The sequence below is a fragment of the Python bivittatus genome, unplaced genomic scaffold (genome assembly GCF_059951505.1).
Source record: "Python bivittatus isolate LINGU-HERP-01145 unplaced genomic scaffold, Pbiv_v1 ctg000610_np1212, whole genome shotgun sequence".
In the NCBI taxonomy this organism is placed as follows: domain Eukaryota; kingdom Metazoa; phylum Chordata; class Lepidosauria; order Squamata; family Pythonidae; genus Python; species Python bivittatus.
In genome coordinates, this window is record NW_028277088.1 from 10384766 (window position 1) to 10407712 (window position 22947).

A 22947-nucleotide genomic window follows, 5' to 3' on the forward strand; every position below is an offset into this window, starting at 1 on the left:
AGGATTCTTGTTTGTATGTATACATTTTGAGAGTCTTTGTTCATATGAAATCATCATCTTGTTGACAATGATCTATATTAATTGCTTTTTCCTATAAGTGTTTCATATGGAGAAAATTCTAAATCAGGGCTCATAAAAAATAAAGATAGCAAGTGTTGGTCCAAAGGATGGGTGGATTCTAAATTCCATAGCTGAATAATATATTTATTGGGATCGACCAAAATGACACAAAAATATGGAATCAGATTTCTTCACTAGGTAAAGTGATAGACAAAGCCATTTGGCCTGAAAAAGAGTTTAGGAGATTTCTTATATTTGCAAACTTTTTCATTTTACTCTCATAGTCCTAATAAGGATATTAACCATTTTTATTCTTAAAAGGTGATGTAAAAATAAGGAAAATATTCATTTTTTAAACTTTATTTTATTAGTTATTATCTACCAGCATGCAAATCAGTCTCAGAGACATCACTGCAATACAGATTCTTAATATTTTTAGCCTTGGTTTAATAAAAGTGACAAAAAATGTAGCAAAATAAAAAATACATAATAAAATAAATAATTGCTCATTATTATGCTACACTATATATACTACCTAGATAATAGGTCTGTGTGAATCATGCAAATGCAGTTCAAATTGTTTGATTTGGAAAATTAATCCAGTTTGACAATGCATATCAATTTGGAAAGTCAGTTCAATTCAATTTCTTCGGACTGAATCAATGAAACGGATAGATTAGGTCTGAATTTCAGAATCGATTTGGCACAAGCTGTTTCTGTGCATGGGTAGAAGCATCCAAAATCATCCATACCAATTCAAAACATCCAATTTGATGATAGAAATTATGTTTCTGAGTCAATTCAGAAAACCAATTTGATCTGGAGATTTGACTGACATGCCTTTAAATAAAATCTCCAAATTAAATATCTGCATAACCCGAATAGATAAAGCAGCTTTGATGTATATAAGGATTAAGTAAATTAGAGGTACTAAAACACTGTATGCATTTGCATCAGAGGCAACTGGAAAATACACTTGAAATGGCTGCTTATTTATTAAAGGTTTATTAAAAAACCCATTTCCTTAGCTAAGTTTCCCTATCCTAAGTTACTATGTACAGATGGATTGAAATGAAAATATAATTGAGTTATTATTTCATGCTGAACTTGTAATCACATTTATGTCACATTAATAGCAACCTCCATTCCTTCACTAGGATAACTGATCAGTTTGTATCTTAGGGGGAAAATGCTATAAAATAAATGTGTGTACTAACACCATGGCACTATTTAAATACTTCCATCTGACAACCGTTGCAAGCAGATCTGACTGTATGACTTGACACTGATGTGTCAGCCTCTGTCAGAATTAGGACCTAATTTAGTGAATGGTGTGCCAACCTATGACAATGTGTGCCAGATAAGGCCTGTCTAGGATAAAGCCATAGGTAACAGAACAAACACAGATGCAGCCCCCTAATGATCAGAAGAAAATAAAGCACTTGGTCAGATTAATAGCTTTTGCATGCATTGCCAAAGAATCCAGAAAATAAAAGCTAAGCACAAACTGTCCCCAGACACTTCCTATGAAGAGATCAACATTTCTGTTAGAAAATAAAAAGAAATGGAAGCTTGTAGGAGTTAAAGTCTGGTTATTAATAAATATATTTTGTGAGCAGAGACTGCAGCATTTTTATCCCTTGTCTTCCAAAAGCATATTTTTTGTGGAAGAGGTTTTAGGGAACTTGGAGAAATTAAATAGGAAAGCACTGTAGCAAAGTACTAACTCTAAGCTGTGGTAACAACCTCTAATCTCCCTGTAAAGAAAATAATTGGTTTTGAATCTGAGAGACCTTTGCATCATATCCATTTTGGACTCCATTGTATCAATAGAAGAGAACGAAGAATACTCCATTGTATGTCCTTGGCTGGGTAGGCTCTGGCCTTACATTTCTGAAGTGGGATAAATTAAAGAACCTACCTCAGAAAGTAGAAAAATACAGTCAATCCTTTGCAAATCAAAAGTGCAACTGGAGTGATAACTTGCTGGAAAGAGCTGGGGTGAGTCCTTAATGCATTGTCAGAAAGGATGACACATTGCTAAAACAGAGGTCAAAAGAGGACACAAATCTGCACATATTAATTAGTAGGGAGGACTATCCAGGTCACTTGAGTGCCTTTTCGGTCTTATTCTCCAGATGTTAATTGGTGGATCCAGACCCTTGTTCTCCTACTTTAGATTTTTTATCTTTAAAAAAACAGTAAGTCCAAAACATTTTGAACACTTAAAAAGCCTCTGACTCTCTCGTGAGCAACTAGTGCAAACGCTACCATCCAGGAAAGACTGTAGCTTAGAAGCAAATCATGAGTCTGCATGTTCAAAGACCAGTACACTCAGGAAATCTGGGGGCAGCATTGGAAAAGACCTCTTCTGCTGAGATACTAGAACATCAAAGTCCAAGCAGGCAACGCTGGGTGAGGTTGGACCAGTGTTGTGATATGTGTGTGTATGTGTGTGTGTATAAATAACATACCCACACACCCATACCAAGAATAATGGAAAAATTGCTCAGTTGGATAATGACTGCATCTAACTCTATAGTCTTTCTAGTCATCTAAAGATGTATTTAACAATGGTTAATGGTGCAAGCCATTTTTTTTAAAAAAATTAGTATGCATTAATCATATAACAAGCTACTATAAAGGTCCAATTCATATATTCACATAGAGCCATGTGAAAAACCATTAATGTGAACAGTTCCCTTTCAAATACCAAAGAATTTAAACAATGCTGATTCAGGAAATCTTGTTTCTCTGCAGCAGCAAAGTTACTGGGGTGCTCAGTAACTTTAACCATCTTATGTCTTTACCTGTTAAGAAAAGTAGGGATGGCTGAAGCCAATGAACTACTGGTGATAAGGGAAATAGAAAGGGGGCTTTGAACAAAGAGGAAAGATCTCACTTGGGATGGACTAGGTCAGGTGGGAGGAGGGTCATCCTCCCTTTTATACATACATCTGGAAGTGCCAGGCTGACCTAAAGGATTATCACATCCAGTTAGGTGTTCTTTCGCTTCTCATGGCTCCTGCTAAACTGTTTATAGGATCAAAACACACACACAAACAAAAAATGTGATGTCTTCTCTTGGTGTTCAACACTTCTAACATTGATCATCACGAAGGTTCCAAAATTAGATTTTGTGGGAGCCTTTGTAACAGTTAACATATTTATAGAGGCTGTGGTCCCTGAGCAATTACAAAGTACAGAAGAGGAAATAGATTATCTGGATCCTTTTCAGTCAGAGTTCAGATCTAGGGACAGATGGCACCAGTCACTTTTGTGGATGACATTGTCAGGACTTGGATGGAGGTAGTACTTCCCTCTTGACATACTCTCAGTGGCCTTCACTGTCATTGATCATGGTACCTTCTGGACCACCTGGGAGGGTTTGGAATTGGAGACATGATTCTGACATAGTCCCGTTCCTTCTTTAGTGAGCCGTTCCTATTTGTGATGATCAGATAAAGAGATTGGCCAGATTAACATCTACATAAAGTCTTTGGGAGAGATCATCCATTGGTTCAGGTTTCATATCATCAATATGCTGATGATACTTAACTGTATGTCGGATCCTAGGTTGAGCAGGAGATGCCATCAATCTCTTGCCCCAGTGTCTGGAGACTGCTAGGGCCCAGAAGGGATGAAACAGACTAAGGTTGAATCCAGCCAGATGGAGTTGGTCTGATCATCAAGTTGCTCTGAGTGTTCCAATGCTGTTTTTCAATGGGTGGCACTGCCCTTGAAAAACATGACTTGTGGGTATTCTTGGACTTGTGGTTACTGCTTTATGAGCAGATAGAGGTTATGGCCCGGGGGTCTTTGCCCAACTTTAGTTGGTGTGATAGTTTTGGACCTACCTGGAGCAGGAGGACCATGCAGCAGTAACGCATGTCCTCATCTCTATATACTTCACTAATGCATCCACAATACATGGGGCTGCTTTTGAAGACTATTTGGAAACTTCTATTAGCCCAAAATGCAAAAACCTGGGTATTGGTTGGCATTTGCACCAGCTTCCTTTTTCCTTCTGGTTGTAATTCAAATGCTGTTTTTACCTATTATGCCCTATATTGGCACCAAGGTATTGGCAGGATTGCTTCCTCCAGCCAATATTAAGATACCCAATGTATCCTAGAAGAAACAATAAAAGAGCCCACATTTCCATGTGGGCTAGAGGCTTATAGGCACTGCTTTTCAGCCGTAGCACCCACATTATGGTATAGCCTCCCCTTAGAAATCAGACTGGTCCCCACAGATTTAGCTTTCCAAAAACTATTGAAAACTGAGTCATTCCAGAGGGCTTATGGTGAGCGATTGGGTTGATTATATGCTTATGGTCCTTTTTAGCCTTCCCATGGTAGTTTTAGTTTTGATTGCCTTTATTTTTGTTGATGCTCTTAACTACTGAATCATTGGGAGTGTGGTTGATTGTGATGGGTATAAATTTGACAAATAAATAAATATTTCCTATATTGTTATTCAAGCCTATCCTCTAGTCTTTGACTTCTGGTTCTAGCAGAAATTAAAAGTTGTGCAGCATCAAGTCCTATTATCACCACCCTTTAAAAAGTAGAACTAACAATAGCAAGTCTCTGGTATGAATGCCTTTCTATTAGTGGTTTTTAATGTATTGTTTCTGTTTTTAATCCTTATAAGCTGCCCAGAGTTACTGGTGAGTGGTTGGCCCTAGAAATTTAAATTAAAAAACCCACAAATATTTGTAGTGCTCTCCTTCATATTCCACAGCGATTATTCTAGTGAATAATAGTAATGTAGAGAATGTAGAGATAACCTTGATAAAGGAATGCAGGAGTGGTTAAAGGAGCGGAAATGACAACTTAGTCTTGGGAAAGGAGAAAATGTAAAAAAAAAACTCAAAATATTCTCATTTTGATTCTGTTTGGTGTAAGAGAGAGCAAAGGGAAATTCTGGCTGGCTTTCAAGCTTCTGTTATTGTACCCTGTAACATGAAAGTACCATTCCTATAATCCTTATAGGATTATATTTCCTGACCTGTCTTATCTTGAAGGGCTGACAGACAAGAGCTCCTTCTGGGAAAGACAACTATCATGGACAGAATGGGAGCAGAGAAGTAGGGAGGAACTGTTTCAACTTCAGCTGTTTTAACTTAAGGACAGAATGAATCATTATCAGTGCCATAAAACAACAAAGAGGGTAAAGTATTTAAGATGTGTGATGCAGCTTGGAAGGGTTCTTTTAGAGTCCAATGATACAAGCAGTGGGAAGGCAGAAAATTTATGTTTTTAAGCCAACAAGAGCTTACCACTCAGGAGAAGCTGATTGCATCGGTATGAAGCTGGCAGTTGACCAACATCTTCTAATCTATGGCTCATTACCCGTGAAAGGTGACCAGTGTGAGAGAGGCTTCCCACAATAATGCTATGCAAATATACTGGCTCGATGAAGTAGCTAAGAAGTGCGCCTTGTAACCCAAGGACATTCCATCTGGAAAAGAAATTCAACAGTGAAAAAGATGTTCTGCAAGGCAGGAAATTAGAAGTGAGTTACACTGAGGTAACAAAATATGATACCAAATAAGATGGCAAAACTTGTAAGCGGGTGCATATGCTTATTCTGCAGAGAAGAATCTTGAGAGGATGCAATGGTTAAGTCTGTGATGGATCATATTCTTTGATCTAAACCAGTAACCAGAATACTGTAAACTTCCCCAATCTGATGCCATCCAGATGTGTTGGGACTTTAACTCCCATAAATCCAGTTCCAGAATTCTGGGAATTGTCCAAACATATCTGGAAGGCACCAAGTTGGGGGAGGTTGAGCTGGTAAGTTCTAGAGCTAACACTATAATGGAAGAGAAAATATGATCCTGCTAAAAATACTTTCTGTGACACTTCACGATAGACAGGCCTCAGATATATAAAATATGCCATTACATTGCTCTCTGCTCCTATGGGTTGTTATTAATATTTAGCTGGTCTCCAAAACCTTAAACTGCTTAGGTCCACAGTATCCTAGAGAACAGCCTTTTTGTCCCTCCAGCTTATGAATGTTTTGAGTTGGAGTTCATTCTGGAAGCCCTCCTTCACTGAGATCAGAATGGCATAGGACTTTTCTTCAGTAACAGCGCCTAGTTTATGCAATGCTTTTCTTGTCTAAGTTGGGGGGAGGGGGACACTAATCCCTACCAGCCTTTAGATATGAGGTCTAAACTTCCCTATTTGGTCAGAGAGTTTTGGGATTGTCTATAACTAACATAACAATGTAATTTTCCTCCTAGAGATTTTATCCACATTCCTAACACTTCATCCCATTCTTAAAGAACACTCTATAAGAAAAACGCTACCACACAAACATTGTCTTTAGCGAGTTTAATGGTTATGAGCTGAAATACAGGAGACATTTTAGAAAAGGTTAGAGAGATTTTGCTATTTAAGGCAACATCCAGTGGTTGCCGTGCTGGAAAAAAAAGCATTTAAAGTGCAAATCTGTACCAGCAGGAAGCATTATGTAGCTAATTTCTTACATCATTGTTCTTTTCATTAATTAACATTTCTCAACCGTTAGTGCTATAATTGCGGTGCCTCTGTGCCGTACGTCTCTTTCCATGATTAATAAGGAGCCATTATACTTCCCTTTCCTGAAGCAGTCAATTAACACGAAATACTTTCCATTAATTACTGAATGTTTAAAACCAGCATGCTGTACCTGGAGAGCAATCTGCTCAAGGAACCTGTGACAAAAATTGCTTTCAGAAGTTCTTTTTAAATTTTATTCCACTCACTCACTCACTCTCTCACACACACACAAGAGCAAACCACAGGCAATTTAGTTGGCTATATTAATTTGCTTTAGAAGCAAGGCCTGCGAATGAGAAACATCTTTTAATCTCATGGAAGACAAGGCAGCCATCTGGCTGCTGAGGATTTCAGAGTGAGACTGCCCCTCTCTTTCTCTCTAAATGCAGGTCATTAAAATAATGTGTTCATCCTACATAAAACTCAAATGGAAGATAAAAGGTAATATTTATATACAAACAATTTAGTCCCACCATTTAAACAGTCATTGGTTTTATGAAACATTTGCTTTAGTCTATCAGATTTGCATATTTTCATTTGGGTTTGTGTGTTTGGGGGAGAAAATGCAAGTATATATGGTCATTTCTGCAGATTATCTATCTGTCTACCTACCAACCAACTTATTACATTTAAAGGCTACTCTGTACTAAAACAAATCAAGAATGAAATTAAAGGAAACTGGCAAGCTTTGCAAATGTTAAACAATTTTAGATCTATTTAATAATAGAACTGATTTGTCATCAGAAATTCTGTTTTGATAGAAATATGTATATGATCTCAAAATTGTTTTTGGTGTAATTTAGAACTGACTCCAAAATTCTAAGATAAAACCTTAACGTCATCAGTATTTTCTTGTTGTTAAGAAGACATACCCAGTCCAATCTTGAGAATGGCCATTCTGTGGTTATGATCCTTTCCTATCGTTCATTCTACTGTCTGGTATTCAGATTATATACTATCACTAAACACAGAAGTTCCATCTAGCAGTTTAGGAACTCTGATGTAGCTTCACTGTTCAAAATTGCAGTGCATGGCATCTGACAGATTCATGGAGGACCAGGCTAAAGGATTCTCGTCTTTGGGGATACTTCCTACCTTCAGAATCACAGGCAGCCTGCCCTGAATACCAACTGTTTGGAAGCGACAGTGGAGGAGGACTATTTGTCTGTCTATGCTTATGAGCTTCTGGAATGCAAATGACGGGCCTATGGCACAGAATGTTGAATTAGATTGGCCATCAGCCTGATTCAGCAGTGCTCTTCTTGTGTCTTTAGGAGTAGCCCTAAACCTGGACTGAAATATATGTCTTAAGATCCATTTGATCAATTAATATTGCCTGGCCACTAAATTCCAAGAGGTGTGGAAGATGGGTTTTGGAAAACATTCTAATTTTTTCAGAAGCAAATTTCCTTGTTACTTCAAAGTCACCTGACTGACATTATGAATTTCACCAAAGAGACATTGAAGGAGACCTCCACGGTTGCAGGATGTATGTTGAAATTAGTCTGCTGAATGACTGTAAGAGAGAAGAGAACTCAAACATTGTCCTCCTTTAGAACAATATCTGGAAGAAGTCAACAAACCAATATGTGGATTCTACAGCCATACACATCCTTACCTACATCAGTTTTTTTTGTCTCAACTCATCACTATGTCAATCAATAAGTAGGGATTACAACCAACGGTTTGCATTTTAAAATTACCCACTCATCCAATAGAAATTCATTAGGTACGAAGTTAAACTAGTCTTTTCCATATGGAGAAGGATATGGTCTGATTTCTCTCCAGCAGTTCAAAGCCCGGAAACAGTTTTATTATGTTTTTTCCAGAACAAAAATTATCAACAGTAATGTTGTTTTCCAAAAGCAGTTGCATTTGTTTCAATAGAAAGTTGTAGCTATGATTCAACTGATTTTCCCATAGATAGCATTTTCAAAGTTAACATTTTTGAAACATTAACATGATTATAGAAAGTGAAGGTGCTACTGCATTCCAGGCACTCAATACATCAATGTGACTTGTCTTGCTAAGAAGGAATATGATGGATAGATGGATATTTTCTTTTAATTGTGCAGAACATTGAGAGTGCACCTTTCAAGGACACACTCCCAAGTGAAGTAACTTCACAAAGGGAAAACTGACTCATGTACTTAGGGGGAACAGGATCTTCAATCATTTTTAAAAATTTTATTGGGTTTTGGTTTTTATTGCTGTTGCGAGCAGTTTAGTTGTGTCTGGATGAGCGGCCATGTTTATCTTTTAAATAAATAAATTTAAATAAAATACCTGAATTTAAGCCAAACTATCCTACTGAAACCAGGGAATCTGGGTGGGTTTAAATCCAAGTTCTTGGGACTGAATTTTAGTGCGAACCTGGCTTTAAATATAATCCCTTCTCACTGTAATAAGAAAATACAATATACAAAAGAAACACATTTAATTGCAGTTATTTCTGCTTTTTGTAATACAGTAATTCCTATTAAATTTTACATGGTTTTCTATTGTCAAGAACTGAAACTCCAGAATCAAAATGGAAGGAATCCAAAAGAAGCTAGCCTTTAGTTCCCTATAAGATATATTTAAAAGCAAACAAGAATTGTACATGGTCAATGCTCAGTGCTGCACTCGAAAAATGTAGCTTGTGTATTTATCCTGGTTGCTGAAGGCCAGTTCTGGAGTGTCGGCTTCCAGGAGCAGTGGGTGGTATCCTAGAATCAGCTTTTTTTAGTAATCTTCCCTCTCAGCCTTAGTATGTAATGTTTCTCAAATTGTTCTTTCTTCCGCCCATAACCTTAGGCTGGTTCTTAGGTTTTAATTCTTTTATGAATGATTCTTTTCAGACTATATAGAAGAGATTCATGTTGAAGCTTTAAGCCAAAACTTTAGTAAATGGAAACATTTCTGTATAATAATACAGTGAAAAAAACTTTAAACACAGCTTTGAGAGAACATGCTTTCTACTTTCATCAGCATGCTGAAAACAAATGACTGATCAGCAAATTGAAAATAACTAATTGAGAAATAGTAGAAAGTGGGGGAAACTAAAAAATTACACAGAGAATTGTCAATATTCCAATTTTAAATGTTTATCTTCTTGTCCTGTACAGTATAATATTACTGATATTAATCCATGTGGTTTGCTTATTTTCAACACTTGACACCTCTGCTCACTTTTAATCATCCAACCTGTTTTTTTCCCTCTTCCAACAGAAGTTGTATTACATTGCTTACCGAATTTTGGACCAGCTGAGCATTGAAACTCAGCTGTGCCTAGAGAAAAGCTATACTCAATTAAAAAGTACATCTTTTGCAAGTGAAGATCCCAAATTCAGTCTCTAGCATCACTAGTTTAAAAATAAATCTTGGGAACAGAGATCTTTGCAGGGTCAAAGCTTCCATCAAAACTATGAAAACAATGTTGCCCAGTTGCAACACAAGCCCTCTCCCTTTCATATACGCTTGTAATGTCACGAGACAACTGCAAAAGGGGTGGAGCTTGTATCATGACAATGCACTGCTACTTTTGTCATTTGTCCTCCCTGGACCCCCTTCTCCCATGGATACCTCTGCTTAGGAAAATGCGGTTAGAAAAGACCTTGGCTGTAGGTTTTGGAAAGCCAGTCCAGGAAAAGAGCTTTTATAAGAAGGAAATAGCCATCAGAATCCTGCTATCTTGCCTTTCTACTCAGTCTGGGTCTGCATTTATTCTAAGTGGTATTGGGATGCTAGCTGAAGCCCCAACGTATCTGCATTGCACCAATGAAGCACCAAGGCTGCATTGCTGCCTCGAATATTATTTGATCTATGAAGATCTTATGCTTCACAATCCTGGAGCTAAATATAGAAGTCCAATCTCCTGACCACGTCAAATTACCCACTCTGGATTAGTAAGTGAAGATGAAGTGGACTTATTCTCCATTGCCCCAGAAGGTAGGGTTAAACTAAAAGGAAGCAGGTTCAGACTAGAGGGACTTCTTGGCTGTGTGAACCAGACGTGTTTCCAAGATCTATTGCTTTTGCTGAAATGTCAAAAGTAGCATTGTACCATTACAACCAAGCTCTGCCCCTTTCATACATGGGTACAGAAGGGTTGAAGCAGCTTTTGTCATTTGTCCCCCCTTTCCTTCCCTGTGGACACTACTGGACTTGGCTGCCACATTAAGTGGGGACTTCTCCTTCACTGTGGTCTTCAAACAGAGGCTGGATGGTCTAGTAGTAGATCCTGCACCGAGCAGGGGTTTGGAGTAGATGACCGGCGATCTCTATGATTCTATAGAGAAATCTATTGCATAGGAGGAAAGTTGGACTGTTTGTGGCCATCTGCAGCAAAGCTAATGTGCATGGTGGTAAAGCTCTGCAATCCACTGCCCAGAGAATCATACAGCCAATTATCAAAGCTTGCTCCTATATTTCACACAGTAAGGATAGCTCTTCATGGTCATCTTGAACTTTCCAGGACACCTGGTGCTTTTCTTATTATATCGCACCTTGGCTATTATGTTTTGGAAACAAGAATTACTGCGAAAGAATTTGATCAGTATTTTACCAGTGGGGGTATCTCCACTTTTTGTATCTGATAGTGAAAAACACTATCAATCTCTAGTCAAATAAGATTGTACAGATTGTCTCTGGTTGGGGAGCTGAGCTTGTTAATTGATTTCTGCTGCCATTAGTTTGTAGCTCATTTTCAAAGCAGCAGATTCTAGGATCGAACCTTCCTCAGCTAATAGATGAGAATCCCAACAGTCTCCCACTAAAAAGACCCGTTAAAGCTTGAACTGTTTTTTTAAATATAACTTTTTTCTTGTGATCAGATTGTTTTCCTTTAATTGCTTTGCATATAAGAGCATTTCCTTTTTAGCGCTAATGTTTCTGCAGAGATGGCATTAAAGTTCTGAGAGTCCCAGCAGAAAAGGAAGGGAGATGTCTGGGCAACCTGACACCTATTGCATCCATAAGTTATCTTGCTAAGATATTTCAAAATGTCAAGTGACAAATATGTTTTGTTTTCAAGAAAATAAAAATAATGTTGAGGTTAGGTAGCTATTTAAAACTTTACTCTGGCATGTCACTTGAATTTGTCCAAACTATAACAGGAAATGCAATGCCATTTTCACTTCCAGGTAGCTCATAGCATCAGGCCATACTACCTCTGGAGAAACATAAGAACCAAAGTAACTGAGGTCTATTCTGATACCTACTCTGTGTCATGCACTGGATATATCCAAAGTCTCACCATGATCCTGAGGGAGAAACTGTCAGCAGTTAAAATACTGATACTGCTAGATGAACTATGGGCTCTTGAATATGAGAGGACTTGGCCAAGATCTCCCTCAAAGCCATCTCAGAGTAATATCAAATGCCACTTTCAGGTTTCCCTTGAACTGAGGATTCCAGAAGATGGATCGTCTCTCAAAATACAGAATGCTATCACAAAATTTACAGATCTTCAAGATTCTATAACGATGCTGAGTGCTTTGAATTATAATCAGATTGACGAAACTGCTTTCTTGGTTCCATATCTCGTGAGCACAGAAATATGATAACAGCTGTTGGATAAATTATTAACTGTGCGTTATTCACTAGGCTCCAGTAATTCTTTCTAATCTATTAGAAAAATACTACTTTGACTCGTTTTCTTTTTGTAAGTCAGGCAAATATATTGCTTTAAAGCAACTATGACCAATGTGCTCAATAGGGAATTTTCTCCAAATCACTAAAACCTTTAAAAAGTAAATACAATCAAAGGTCCATTTGTCAATGAATTTATTTAGGCAAATGTGTACTTTAAGCCCTTGCATCCTATAGAGAAACAACTAGCATATATTCAAACAAAGAGACATTTATTTATTTATCAAACTTAGAAGGCTGCCCAAGTCCATAAAGACTCTGGGCAACATACAACATTAAAAACAGCAGGAACCAATATAACAAAGCCATGTTTTGGATGGCTACCCCCTCATGTTCTCTTCCTTTTTTATAGTGAGCTGTCATTAAAATAAATTCCTAATACTGTGCTGTGGAAGTCTTTCAACTGAGTATGATGGAATTCATACTGCATCTATAACCAACATTCATTTATGGTTAGTGCATTTTTTTCTCTATGCACATAACTTTTTTCACATTCCACCCTGATAGTTTCTAACTGTAGACATTATTATGGCTGTATGTGTTACTAATGCTGATGGGGGACATATTTGTTGGTTTGCGTTTTAATATTACATTATCTAATTTAAACACTTTAGCTAACTTTGGCTGTTCTGAAAAACCTCACAAGATGGTAGAATTGCATTTCATGGTAACTTCTTTACATGGTCCAAACTTTAGTTATTTCTAGCCAGTAGGGCCAATGGACAGAATCCTGAGAAGGATGCTGACATTTATACAATCTGAAGAGAAACCAGAATATGAGAATGACCTCACCTGTATGTCATCTCTTCCCTGATTTTAACAGGCTTAGAACTGACTAAAAAGCCCATGGCACAGTTATATGAATGTGTAATTAATAAATAATTACATAAATAATTATAATTATCCATTATAATACTTTGAATATTAAGGTGGTGGATTGTCTTTTGATCCTGGAATCAAGCATGATAACATGTCACATTATTTTGCAGCAGTAGAAGTCTGTAGGAGAGATTCAAGTTCTCAACTGATTTCCATTATCTGAAGAAAATGCAGCTTTGGACTCAGGACTGAAATTGACTTTTTCATCAATATTAAAATATAATCTGGTTCTTGAGTTGATATTTAATTTATTACATATCGACATACAGAAAACTAGAGACAGCAACATTTTGTCAGGGAAGCCATAATTGATTTAGTTATTCTCTTCTTCCTGAAATCTGATTTCAGAAGTTGGGTTGTACTCAGAAGCAGTGGGGGAATAGCACTAGAGGCTTTTCCCTTATCTCTCTGAGAAAATATTAGAGAAAATTTTGATCTAATGCCATTATTTTGTGATTGTTTCATTACCTGTGTGTTGTATTATTCTGATGTAGTGTCATTAGACTCCTGTATTATTGTTAAAGTTGGATCAATCAGAAGAAAACATATCCTGATTGGACAATACTATTGACTTTAAACAGATTATTATTTAATAAAGTAAGCTTTTAAAGTAAATATTTTCATGCTGCTTACAGCAAAATAACATTTCTCTTTCTCCATAAAGCATCACCACTCTCTTGTGTACAGAATTTAATGCATGTACCTAAGTGAGCCCAATAAAATAATTAATTTAGCCCTATATGGATGAAACTTCATGGGGGAGGAGAGGTAGGAAGAAAAAAAGTAAGTTTCTTCCACTGGGGAGGTAAATATTGAGGAGTGGAATACCATTTATTGGATCTTATCACCTTGTATAAAGTAAATTGAACTGATACATGTGCATGGTTGATTAGCAAGAGAACAAGGTGTTATATATAACATTATTTGTTACGTTTGCTTTATTATCGAAGAGCTATGTACTCCAAGATGTAATTTGTCAATTGGGCACTGTTTTTGTGGCCTGTTGTTTTAGAACTAATGTCGTCTACAGAAACATAACTTGGCAGTATCCAGTTCTGTGCTGAACCAGAGGAGCATTTAGAATGGCTAATGAAATTTTGAAAACTCGAATTTACTTTTTCTCTTTGGACTAAGAGGGACAACTGGTTGTATTGCTCAGGATTAGAAACACATTGCTTGGGCTTCTTCTTAGTCAGATAAGCAAGATGTGTTTATAACAAACAAACATCTATGTAGACAACTGCTGTGCACTTTTTTATAGCTGTGGTTTATAAGTAGAATGTTTTGTTCCATTGAAACCTTCCCCTTCTCCAACCCATTAGGATCCAAACAGGCAGCTGGTGTGCATGCTTTACCTTCTACCCTTTGGCCTGCATAGATGTCCTTCCTCTGTTTCAGTCTAGGTTTATTACAGTTTCTCAGTTATAAGGTCACCAACTATGGGCAAGCTTCTTTGAGAGACAGGTTGGAAAGTGTTCAGTATTTCTGTATGGGCTCCCACAATGGCATATACTGTTGGGTGCATTCTAAAACATTCACTGGAATCACCTACCATGCATAAGAACTTCACAATAAGTGTCACTGGTTCCTTGCTTGATAATTCAGAGTACAAAAGATAATTCAGTGTACAAAACAGGTGAGTCTGAAAATCACCTAAGTGCAGGTGAACTCTCTCCTATGGAAGACCTACATTACTGAAATGTAAACCTATGAAAAGCATATTAGTCCTGATCCAATTGCTACAGTGCATATGTGAGAGCATGGAAGGGCACTGCATGATCAGAAACATCACTCTTCTCTCTAGTGTTAGGGCATTTTCCATCAGAGAAAGCAAGGCATTCTCAAGGAGCATACACATATAGCATTTTGAAATGGTCAAGCCAATCCTAACACAACGGTTTAAAACAATGTAATGATATGGCAACACTAAACAGGTTCTTCAGGATTTAGTTTAGGATTTATTTAATTAATACCATTTTCATGCTCACTGCTCCTGTTCTTCAGTTTCATTAAAATATTACCTGGCAATTTTGTCTGTGCAAGACATTGTGACTAGCTGTTCCCCCAGCAACACACCATCCCATGTCTGAACTGCACTGGGACATCGAGCTGGAATGGTTCCTTCTCCAGATTCAATCTTTGTTCGAAGATGCCCACGATACTTTCTTACTATGTGCTTAATGCTGTTCACTAGGTTAAAAAGGAAAGGGATGCAGTGAGAAAGAGACACAAGAATCATCATTTGCATGTTTATTTCCTAAAATCACCAAATGTAAGCAGGCGCAGAAGACAATTGTTTCTCTCAACCACTCCATGCACAGTATGCCAACTTGAACTGAACCTCTTATCCTTTGGACATCTGTCTGATAGTAAGTCCCACTGAAGATGGGGGGACAGCTTCTGAGTAAGTGTTATGTTGCATAAAGCTAAGAATCCAAGTTCTCTGTTCACCTCCCACTTTATCTCTAATGGGTAGGATACTAAGAGGAAGACTGTGTCAGATAACCACAGTATCCAGCAAACTGATATGAGAGATGCCATTCCTTCGTAGTTCATCTTGTTGGGACACTGGCAATATGATTTTCTTAGGAAAACATTAGCATCTTAAAAAAAATTTTTTTTTATTGAGTTGCCCAGTTAAACTTCTAGCCACTTCATCTGTATCAGGTTAATTTATAGGATATCTTCAAGAGCCATCCTATGTGCAAGGTATGGTATTCTAAAGATGCAATCCTGAATATATTTACCTGAAAGAAATTCCCACTGAATTAAACTGAATTTAATTTTGGATTAATAAGCTTGTGTTATTAAAAAACAAAACAAACAAACAAAACCCAAAGCTGGAAAGTCATGAATTTTATCAAAATACTGGGCAAAAAAAGTGGTGGTTGTTGAATTTACTCCTCAGCCATGTTGCTGTCTTTCTCCTTTTTTTTTTTTCCCCAACCTGTTGGCTTTGTTATAGTGTATTTTTACAACCTGTTAGCAAGAATTGAAGCAATTGACTGACTCTGAATGATGCCAATGGATGGTTTACAAGAGAAAAAAAGGTAATGGGAAAAATTAAATTGCTTTAGTAACCTGGGATTACTAAGAACAAATTCATGTGGAACAGTTGAGTCAGCTCAGTTCTGTTAACTGCTCTGTCGGCTCCAGATCTGGTCATCACCTTCTTCTGTAGTTAAGGTTTAGCAAGTGCTATTTGCAATTTAATTATTAAGCATAATTAAATTTTTACATACAAAATGCACTGTAGTCTGTTATATTGTTCATTCTTTCAACACAAGGTAGTACAGTATACCATTACTTATGTTTTATAGAAGAACATTTTAGATGATGGTTGCAGTCCAACAAGAAGTCATGCGGCTTACGTCCCAATGAAATTGGAGAAAGCCCTAAATAGATGGTCAGGAACTGGGAGAACCCATAAAAATTCCAAAGTAATGCCATGAGGCTGTCAAGTGGATTTCCATCTGTTAAGAAAGCCATGGATGGTGATCAACTTATTCTGTCCTGACCTCCTAATCTTTTGTACTTCTCTTTTCTGGATACTTATGACTGGAAGTCCAAATATTCCTGTCAGGGAGTTATGTTCAGGTGAACAGAGATCCTATTCTTATATTCCCAAGTTTTAAAAGACCAGAGTCAGTGTTAGTTTTATACCTGGGAGCATAAGATTGTTTTCTACCTTCCCATTTGGTCTGAAGCAAGTTCATTACTGCCAGAGACTGCCCATTGTGAAAATTGGTCTTGAGACAAGGCAAGGCATCTTTTGCCTGGGATCTCTGAAATACAATAATTGCAGGAAAAATAAGAGGTCTCTGCACATATCTGGATAGTGAAAATCCGAACTGACTGAGCTGGGTTGGCATGGCTCTGGAAAATGTTCAGATGTTCCAATAGCTCACCTAATTTTCTTATTGTTTCATCCTTATCAACACACACACACACACACACACACACACACACAAAATATGCCTTCAAGCTATTTTCTATCACACTGAGCTACTTTTCAAATTTCAGATCTCAGATTGCTACCTGGACCCTGCCTTCAATTCTGTATTTCAAAGCTTGAAAAGCAGAAATCATAGAAAGTAGAGACGTGAACATGCAGAAAGAAGAACATTGTCTGAAAATACCAGCAATTCTGGAACCAATTGCACATACTTTAATTTACATGACTTTGATTATACTAAGTAAATGTTAGCTGCCAATAATCAAAGTTTGAGCAAAGGTACACTGACAATCATAACTGCCAAATGCAAACTTGATTCAGACATACTCTTGTCAGACATTTTTCAAATTTCACTCCTATTTTAGGCCAATTCAGAAATATCTGAATCCTCCATTTTTATACTTCATGTTCATTATCTTATATAAAAAGCTATGGGGATAAAAAGAATCCAATAATTCTTCAACTCTAAAACTGTCCTAAGGCTAGGCTCCTGTTTAAGATGAAGGTTGGCAACCTTTTCAGGTGCAATTAAGCAATCTGAGACAACAGTGTGGATGCATGACCACAACAAATAATAATAAAAAAAATCAAATATGAAAGACTGAACCCTAACAAGATATTAACATCTTTGCAAAATTTTGGCAATCTTATCTCCCAAATTTCACTATCTCATACGAAAATAGTGAAATCTCTTAAGAGAATGCCAAAAATCTTGTGGGATGTCATGATCTTGCAAAAGTTCACCATTTTAATTAAAAAATGCAAATATAAAAAATGTTACTTCATTCTGGGAGTCTACAGATGCTACCTTGGGCTGCTGCCATGTTGCCGACCCCTCCGACATCACTTCATACAAAGATTAGAGAAGAGAGCCTCTGAGAATTGCAGTTGTTTTTGCAGCTAGAAAACTTGGCAGTGTTTGAAAGGTTTCTGACAAGGGAGGTCCTGTGTATCTTGATACACAGGCCTAAAGCATTACTCACAGGTAAGAAGCAATGTTTGAATTGGGGATACAGAAACACAAGCAACCTTTCTGATTTTCAGAACTCTTCCAGCTGAAAAATGGTTGGGTAAATATAGAACATTTCCTGAACAGGTACAGATGTATAACATGTACAACTTACATGCTCTGCATGTAGTGACTAGGAGCTCATCCTCAAGTACCCCTAATTACAGCACAAAGATGCCTCCCTAATTCTTTTTAAAGGGTGTATTTTCATGAAGACACCTTCATCTCATCACTGGTCCAGCACAGAGGCAGCTGAAATTCATTTTTAGCTGTCTTCAGTTTTTGCTTCTCCCCTTCTCCTGGCAGAAGTCTTGCCCTACTAACGACCTACAACCCCTCATTGCTGATGTTAGTGAGCATGGATCAGGATCTGGTATCTGTCCTGCTCCCAGTGACCACTAGAGGTTGCTGCAGGCATGCCTCCTCTGGTTTCTAGGCACTGAACTCCATGCTGGTTTGGCTTGGACTGCAGGAGAAATCTGCACCTTGGCAGTTTTGAAGGAGCACAAGAGCAGTTTGGTAAGCACAGGCTGAATACTCTTTGGAAAGGTTGCTAGACCTGGATTTAAGAAACAACCTTATGTGGAGAGGGTACTAACCCAGAAGATCAATTTAAACTGGAAAGAGAGCTGGGTTCTGCCAGTTGTATGTTGCTGGTGTAATGCATAATACAGCACTCAGTTTATAGAGATAGGAGGCCTATTGGATTCAGAAGGCTACAGGGACCATGATTTGGTTAGAACTGTGGGAAAAATGGAGGAGATAGGTAGATTTCACTATACCCTCCCTTTCCTCCATAATTCAAGGATGGCCAGAGGGATCTCCCATCTATAAAATTATTAAATTCTGCAGCAGTTGGGCCTATACAAAGCTGGTTTGGATATGAGCAAGTAGCTCAGTAGAACTGCAGAGATCCACTCAATACATGTACGAAATGGGCCAATCCTGATCAATAGACCACTTGCACTTAATGGGAGGCTCCATTTATTTTGGAATAATTATTTTGATACAGGCTGTTCCAAAAGATATTTATATGTAGTCGGGTAATGACATGTCTGCAAGAAAACAACCAAGCTCAGAGAACTCCAGGGACTCTACAGTTCAACCCTGAGCTACATATATTCTCTTTCAAAAGGTATTTCTCAAAGATGTCTGGAGTATCATTGCTGCTTAGTCAGAAATCCTCATCTGCCACTGCTTGTTTCTGCACGAAATGGTGAGGTTGATCCAAACTTCAACAGATTCTAAATCTTTGTGATTTTTGCATCACTTATTCTCCCTCTTAATTATCTTCACTAATGGTGGGGGGTGGGGGGCAGGAAGAAAAAAGGAGGAAGCAGCTGAGAAAAGGCAACCAAAGATGTGACTTCATCCGAAACCAGATGTCAGTCTGACCCAAGTGTTAGAGAGGACCAATTTAAAAATCATTTGGTATAACTTTATGGTGTGTGCCTGACTAGACCTTGCATGTGTAAATCACTGCTCGGAGTTTCAGAGAAAGAGGAAAAGACAAAGAAAAAGTGCCGAATTACTAATATCAATGAGATACTTTAAATGTATAGAGATAAATCCTCCCCTTAAAAATGCAGTACACAGTAAGTTCAATTATTTCTGCAATAATCTGCAACGAGTCAGCCTTTTTTATCATGACAGACAATGCATTTTTAGTAAAAGGCAAATTAAAATTCTTCCTCTTTAAAAAAAAATGCTGGAAATGAATGGTGATTAAACAGAATCATATGAGTAAAAACCTGTCTGAAATTCACATGTGGCTGACTCAGAAGTTCATTTTCTCTTTCTCTGCTTCACTGGATCCTACTTTTTTTCCCCTCTGTCAAGGGGGGGTGAGGAGGGGGAGAAGCTATCTTTCATTTTACCCCTTATATACTGGCCACTGAGTTCATCACTACAGTTTACAAAGTATTGGAAAGATGCTTGATGACCAAAACAAGTTCAAATAGCAATAAAATGTGCTGTAACAAGATTTCAGTGGACTCTTTGGTTGATTAATTGGGGAAGACCACATTTTAATAGGTAGAGCTTCAAGTTATTTTGAAAGCTTATTTTGAGGCTCTTTAGAGCACTATTATATTACTGCAATACAGAATAAAAGCCAGTGGAGTGGCCATTCTGCTGGACCAAAGCAACAAATAATTCTGCAATAATGTAAAGATTAAAGAATATGTTCTGGAATACCTTCATAAACAGTTCATACATTTGCTCAAGTTGTCTGTGTGCCATGAAAGTTACACCAAGGAACATATTTGAGATTGGTTTAGACCAGGGGCAGGGTTTTGATCTTGTGACTGTGACTGACATCTTGACTTCTTCTGACACTCTCCTCCCATGGATGATCCTGATTTCTGATGCACTTTTTGACTTGTTCACTGCAAATGCCCATGTTGTAAGTAAATAAGTAAGTAAGTTGTAAGCATGTGGAGCCTATGAGAGTTGTGGTATAGAGGAAATCAATTCAGAAAGCCAATTGATTCCAAATACACTAATGGTCAAGCTACAACCTGAGTAAATTAATTTTTAATCTTCCTACTAAAAATTCTAGGATGTTCTGGACATAACATGATTCCAGAACAGCTAGGGTCCTACATCTGAATTTTTTTCAGACCCAGGATTCATCTTTCAGTCCAGAGGTTCTTAATCTTTTTGTGCCCTGGACCTCTTTGAAAGTCTGGCGAAACCTATTGACCCCTTTTCAGAAAAATGTATTTCAATGCATAAAATAAAATGCAAGGATATAGATTGTATTACAGAGGAAACCAATTATGCTCAAATTCAATTATCAGAATATTATCACTTCACCTGTCACATATGCTTGACATATGCACATTATTACTAGCTCCCTCTCACCACACCAACAAATAATCATGGTCCCCTCGTGTGGAGTACAATTCTACTCAGAAGCCAGTTGTATATAGCGAAGCATTACTTCCAATAAATATGCACAGCCCTGCAGCCTTCATCTGGGAGGGAGGGAGTCTGACTAAATGCAGTCCATACAGTTGCAATGTATTAAAACAAGCTTGTTTTTTTTAAAAAGCCTGGATTCTTTAAAAAGCAGGACACCTCATGAAAAGAACCTTATAGTACAAGCTTGAGGATCTGAATCTCACTGGGCTCATACTCTAATTGCTACATGAACACACCCAAATTCTGCTGATGGAGCTAATGTACACTTTCCACATATGCCATAGATTTGTGATGCTGCCTTTGTTTCCTCCCCAGCCAACAACTGAACCAACTTAAAGCCATTTTTAGCTGTTCCAGTTTTAAAGTAGTGTTTTTCCTCTTTTCCCAATTCAACTTTTGTGGTGGACACGATCTAGAGTCCTTCATCAAGGATGTGGTTGATCTGATCAGGGGCTGGGATCTGTCCAGCTTCTATTAGCCAATAGAACAGCTAATGTTAGGCTACTAGAGGCTTGCTTCTGATTGCTGGACAGTGTCCTGCATGGTCATTTGCAGGAGGCACAGGCTAACTGGCTTCTACAGATGCAGCTGCCTATGTAATGCTAGATAGAACTTTCCAAAGTACTTGTAAGATCTTAGACATGCTTCTTATACAGGTAGTCCTCACTTAGTGACCACAATAGGGATTGGAAAATTCATCGTTAAGTGGGGTAGTCATTAAGCGAGGCATCACATGACTGCACCCAATTTTACATTTTTTTTGTAGTAGTCGTTAAGCGAATCATGTGGTTCCCCACTGATTTTGCTTGCTGGAAGCTGGCTGGGAAGGTTGCAAATGGCGATCATGTGACCCCAGGATGCTGCAACCATCGTAAGTGCAAACTGGATGCCAACTGCCCAGACAGCGATCATGTGATTGTGGGGGCGTTGTGACAGTCATAAGTGCAAGGACTGGTTGTAAGTAGCTTTTTTCAGCACCATTGTAACTTTGAATGGTTGCTCAATGAATGGTTGTTAAGCGATGACTAAAGTTTAGCACTTTTTTGGAACAGTGCTAGATCTGTGTTTGGAAAACAGAAGCAGTGCTAGTCACATTCTTGCTCTTTTTACCCAACCCAGCATGCTGCCAAGGAGGAACATCAGCCTCTCTTGCCAAAGATTTAATAGTTTCTAGAAGGTTTATAAAATTAGGCCAAGGGCTTCTATGCAACCATTTGGCTACTGGCTGCTGACATTTGCAGCCTTGAGAGCCTAAGTCAGCCTCTACTAAACAAAGCACTGCAAACTTCTGAAGTGGTTATTTCAAAGGTAAAGCAGGGCATTACTAAATGTAGAATATTTTTTGTTTAAGTGATTATTTATTCCTCTTCTTTTTTCTCCCAGCCTTGGTGTAAAAGGAGAAAAGGCTGTTTGTCACAAGTAAAATTTTAAAAATGGCTCAAAACCAGTATTTTCACCCCCTTTGGTTTATCTCTTTAGGGGTAAAACAACTCTTTCTCTTCCTGTCTTTGGGTTTGAATGTCAATGTAGAAATAATGCAAATTAATCAGAGGAATCAAAATTCTGCACAGGTGGCTTGCTTAGAGATACCAATCAAAACAAGCGCAGCTTCAAGGTTTCAAGAGTATTATTTTTAATTACTAATTGCACAGTTCATCTATAATTAGCACTTCAGACCCACCATTTTGAAAGTGGTGCAGGTCCCACAGGGGAAAGCATGGACACCTGAGGAGAAAAGCTACAAAATGCTGGCTACCATTTTGTATTTGGTTTTCAAAAGTAAATGTTCAGAAATGAAAAGGAACAGCTGATCGTAACCATAACACGGCTTTGTCTCTAGATCATAAATCACCACTCACAGCATTAGTAGCCTCAATAATGCCCATGAAACACTATAACAATGCCATGATGGAGTGGTCTCTGCAGAGGGG

The 22947-nt window shown here is 37.9% G+C and overlaps 1 protein-coding gene across 1 annotated transcript in view; it reads right to left on the reverse strand.

Moving 5' to 3' along the window:
• ADARB2 (adenosine deaminase RNA specific B2 (inactive)) overlaps positions 1 to 22947 on the reverse strand; it is a 391861-nt gene that overhangs the window by 4170 nt on the left and 364744 nt on the right. The window contains exons 8-9 of the mRNA XM_088150229.1: positions 15149 to 15317; positions 5345 to 5526 (exon numbers count right to left, since the gene is read on the reverse strand). Coding sequence (XP_088006355.1) covers positions 5345 to 5526; positions 15149 to 15317 — 351 coding nt within the window. The remainder of the gene's footprint in view (positions 1 to 5344; positions 5527 to 15148; positions 15318 to 22947) is intronic.